General features: G+C 24.9%; 6 protein-coding genes across 6 annotated transcripts in view, besides 6 other annotated features; 2 read left to right on the top strand and 4 right to left on the bottom strand.

Moving 5' to 3' along the window:
- The window catches only part of EDI_076940 (uncharacterized protein), a gene marked incomplete at both ends in the record, with an annotated part of 702 nt that extends 683 nt beyond the window's left edge, over positions 1–19 (top strand). The window contains one exon of the mRNA XM_001733358.1: positions 1–19. This exon is cut by the window's left edge and continues 683 nt beyond it. Within this exon, the coding sequence (XP_001733410.1) occupies positions 1–19 (19 nt within the window).
- A 74-nt stretch (positions 20–93) lies between these two features.
- On the top strand, positions 94–1,104 carry EDI_076930 (uncharacterized protein; the record flags this gene model as incomplete). Its single annotated transcript, XM_001738080.1, has 1 exon — positions 94–1,104. One exon carries the CDS (start codon positions 94–96, stop codon positions 1,102–1,104), a length of 1,011 nt encoding a protein of 336 aa, XP_001738132.1.
- Positions 555–576: a sequence feature (AT_rich).
- Positions 1,105–1,133: 29 nt separating the features above from the next.
- Positions 1,134–1,610, bottom strand: EDI_076920 (uncharacterized protein; the record flags this gene model as incomplete). Its single annotated transcript, XM_001738079.1, has 1 exon — positions 1,134–1,610. The coding sequence occupies one exon, from the start codon at positions 1,608–1,610 to the stop codon at positions 1,134–1,136; it is 477 nt and encodes a 158-aa protein (XP_001738131.1).
- Positions 1,611–1,721: 111 nt separating this feature from the next.
- EDI_076910 (uncharacterized protein) lies at positions 1,722–2,378 on the bottom strand (the record flags this gene model as incomplete). Its single annotated transcript, XM_001738078.1, has 1 exon — positions 1,722–2,378. One exon carries the CDS (start codon positions 2,376–2,378, stop codon positions 1,722–1,724), a length of 657 nt encoding a protein of 218 aa, XP_001738130.1.
- Positions 2,379–2,413: 35 nt separating this feature from the next.
- Positions 2,414–2,482: a sequence feature (AT_rich).
- A 46-nt stretch (positions 2,483–2,528) lies between these two features.
- Positions 2,529–3,313, bottom strand: EDI_076900 (casein kinase II subunit beta, putative; the record flags this gene model as incomplete). Its single annotated transcript, XM_001738077.1, has 3 exons — positions 2,529–2,828; positions 2,893–3,181; positions 3,252–3,313. The coding sequence occupies 3 exons, from the start codon at positions 3,311–3,313 to the stop codon at positions 2,529–2,531; spliced, it is 651 nt and encodes a 216-aa protein (XP_001738129.1).
- Positions 2,830–2,887: a sequence feature (AT_rich).
- Positions 3,167–3,240: a sequence feature (AT_rich).
- A 54-nt stretch (positions 3,314–3,367) lies between the features above and the next one.
- Positions 3,368–3,412: a microsatellite.
- Positions 3,413–3,433: 21 nt separating this feature from the next.
- Positions 3,434–3,478: a sequence feature (AT_rich).
- On the bottom strand, positions 3,474–3,800 carry EDI_076890 (uncharacterized protein; the record flags this gene model as incomplete). Its single annotated transcript, XM_001738076.1, has 1 exon — positions 3,474–3,800. One exon carries the CDS (start codon positions 3,798–3,800, stop codon positions 3,474–3,476), a length of 327 nt encoding a protein of 108 aa, XP_001738128.1.
- Positions 3,801–3,882: the final 82 nt, after the last annotated feature.

The raw sequence follows: 3,882 nt of genomic DNA, 5'->3' as shown, positions 1-3,882 counted from the left end.
GATTTCAATTATCAAATGAGTGAAACACTTGGATGGAGTTTTGATTATTCAATCCAATATTTTATTCATCCAAGTTATTTACAATTCCCATTAATGAATGAAACTGAAAAATGTGTAATAATTATAAACACACTTCTTTCATCTAATCAATTTATTGAACCATATAAAACAACTTTAGAAGAACAATACATTATTCCTTTATTAGCATCTAGGAATACTGTTGTTATTGCATTATTTATTATGTTAAATCATTTTATGGATGATTTAATTGAATTACTTCCAATGATTATTGAACAATTTTGGAATGATACTAATCAAATGATTCATTCTAGTTTATTAGAAACACTTATTAGATGTATTAATGAAAATGGGATAGAAAAAGTTGAATCAAAATTAGAAGATTGTAATACAATACAACATGGTTCATTTCAATATCAATCAGTTGCTTCAAATGAAATTACTGAAATTTTTCAATTTCATTTTGATCTTTATGTTGATTCAATAATCCCTCGTTTACTCAGTGAAGAACTTAATAAACTTAGATTATCAAAAAGAATTAAAATTATTATTATTAATGGAGTAATTGATATGATGAAAAATGACATCTTACTTGATCCAATTGTATTAAGTAGAACAATTATTATAATATGTAGGGAAATGCCTGAATATTTAGATGAATTAATAATATATTGTCATTCACGTGATGAAATCGTTGAAGAAGCATTATTATCAGCTCTTCTTCAATTAGTTCAATCAAAAGAAATCAATGAACTTCTTTCAATTATCAAATATTTTAATCAAAGAAAAATTATTAAAGGAAAACGAATGTTTATAGGAATTATTGGTGAATTAATAAATGGACATTCAAATACAACTAAACTTGTTTTTATGAAATTATTAAATGAAATTACAGAATGGGGATACGGTTGGGAGTTACTTAGAGGAATTGGAAGTGTAGTATTAAATAGTATAAAATTTAAAGGAGAACTTGAAAAAGAACGAATAAAATGGTTATTAAATGAAGAAGAAACAAGAAAAGAAGATGTAGAAACAATTCCTCAAACACAATTTTCATTATTATATGATTCATTATTTCATTTCTAACTAAAATAAAAACATGATTGAATTATTGTTTATAACCCATCCATCCAATCTATAATTCTATCATCTATTATTTCTTCATTACTTAACTTGATTCTATTTACTGTATGATGTAATTTTTTCATATAATTTTCAGTATCTGTTTTTAACCATTGAGTCTTATTGATTCCTTCACTAAAATCATTGGTTTTTATTGCTTTTTTCATTTTATTATTAAATTCTACAAAACTTTCTCCTTGAATAAGACATTTACCATTTTTAAAATACATAATTGTCATATATTCTTGAGCAATATTCAAATTAGGAATAATAAATTGATCTTCAAACGTATACATATGATAAATAGGAATATCTTTTCCACAAAATGAAAATTCATCTTGAGATACTTCACGACAATTTTTTGGTGTAGTAAATAAAATAAATTGAGGGATTTGTTTCTTAACTTCTTCTAAATCAGAGTTTTGTTTGAGATGTATTAACCAACAAGAATTAGTATTTTGTTGAGACATAGAATTTAATTTTTTTTTCAATAATTGAATTAAATGTTTATGTCTTTTCAAAACAGAAGATTCAATGATTAAAAAAGAAGAAGGGAAAGAAAGAAGAACACTGAGTAATTATTATTCGTCTTTGTTATCTCCATGTTGATTATTCAAATATGAATATCTGAAAAGGTTATCTAAATAACGATAAAGAGTACAAGCAAGAACCATTTGAACAATAGCAAAAATAGAAAATGCAGCTACAACAGCAAATCCAGCAATAGACAAATTCCAAATAGAATTAAATTCTTGAATACAAGTATGTCCTTGTGAAAATGCTGCAGGATAAGCACATTTTGATGCATCAGCTGGGAGAGTTTTCCATCCACAACAATGGAACCTTAATTCCCATGTTGCAATAGTTGATGACATTGTTGCTTCTGAAGCAGCAGTTAGACCAAATGTAATCATTCCAAAAACACCTTCTAATACAAACCATGTTATTAGTGATACTATTAGTGTCATAAAATAAAGCATCATACTCCATTGTTTTTCTAAAAGAGCACCAACCATTCCTAATGAACCACTTAACATACAAATTGCACCAGCAACAATAAGATATACACACGATGCTTTTGTAAAATACAAAGTTAAATCACCATCTTTTCCTTCAGCTGATCTAGCAAATGCATTAATATCTTTTGTAAATACAATTGATGCAACGATTAAAAAAAATCCTATAAGAACATAAACAGCTGCTGCTATAGTTGTTGATAGTTCAAGTTTACTAACCATTACTTCTTTTTAAAGTTCTCTTTTTAAGATTCTTCAAAAATTATTCAATTTTTTAAGTCTTTTATTATTTTAAAATTTTTTTTTGATTTTTTTTCTTTTTATTTCCGTTATATAAAACATAAATATGAGATAAGTGTTTAATGAATAAAGTCACAAATGACAAAATTGTCTTAAACCCGTAAAATGTGGGTAATCAGTAGGTCGTTCATAGTCACTAGAAGCTAATTTAAAACCATACACGCGAGGGATATAATGAAATGCATTTTTAGGATGTTCATCAAGTTGTAATAATAAAAGATGAGCAAAAGTTGTTCCAAAAAATGCACCGTCTAATTTTCTTGAAGCGAATTGTTGTGGGACTATATAAATATCATTACAACAAGGACAATACAGTCTTACAGGTTCCATGCCTGGATTATCATATAGTCCTAAAGGAAGAAGAGGATATCTCTAAATAATTAATTAACATTATTTTAACTTATTTTTATTTTAATGAAAGATAAAATAAACAAACATTACATTTCATACAGGGACAACATCCAAAAACAGAATGCTCATATTTTTTTAACATTTTTTGTTGTCCAGCTGAAGTGACAATATATCGAGCATGAATTAAACCATATAATTTTTTTGATTCTTCATCAATTTCTTGTTGGATATCTGGTGTTATTTCTTGTGAATATTCTAATTGTAAAATTGTTTCAATTGCAAGTTGAAAATGTGGAACACTATTTTCTAATCCATATAAATTAAAATCATTATCGATAAATGACTCATCTACTTCACACATAAATTTATTTTCTCTAAAAGTAAATTACTTTTTTTTTCTATTTTATTTTTTAATGAATAAAAATAATTAAAACTTATTCAAACTCCAATGAACAAAACCATTTAATCCAAGTCATTTCCCCATTTTCATCCTCTAATATATTCATTAATTTAATAATTCAATTAAACATATTGAGTTCTTTTTCTGGCTTTTTGAATGTAAAAAGAAAAAGAAAGAAAAAAATAAATAAAAAATAAACCAAAAATATTATATAAGAAGAAATTGGATATATTATTATTATTTCTTTATTGATTTTATCTTATTATTTATTCATCATTTTCTTTACAATAATATATTTCTCCATATTTTGTAAATGAATGACCTAATAACCAATACATTTTTTCTTTTATTTTTATTGTTTTGAAATATCTTTTCATAGAATTTTTTACTGAATTACGAAATTTTGATGTGACTGATAATGTTTTTTGTGTTTTGGTTACTACGTAATTTAATAAATCTTCATATTCAACTCGAACAATATATCTATCTGATTTTTTAATCCATTGAAATAATTCTCTACAATTATTAATTAATTTAATTGTTTGACAATAACTTAATGGTTCTAGTTGTTGTCTTTTTTTTAATTCTTCCATTGTAATTGGTTTTCTAATTGCCTTTAATGGTTTATTTGGATCTTCTAAAATGAGTTCTTCTTCTACAATTTTTGTAAAATAG

This window comes from Entamoeba dispar, genomic scaffold (genome assembly GCF_000209125.1).
Source record: "Entamoeba dispar SAW760 scf_1105229461101 genomic scaffold, whole genome shotgun sequence".
Lineage (NCBI taxonomy): Eukaryota > Evosea > Mastigamoebida > Endamoebidae > Entamoeba > Entamoeba dispar.
The sequence above is the reverse complement of the archived record's forward strand: the minus strand, read 5'-3'. Positions and strand labels throughout refer to the sequence as shown.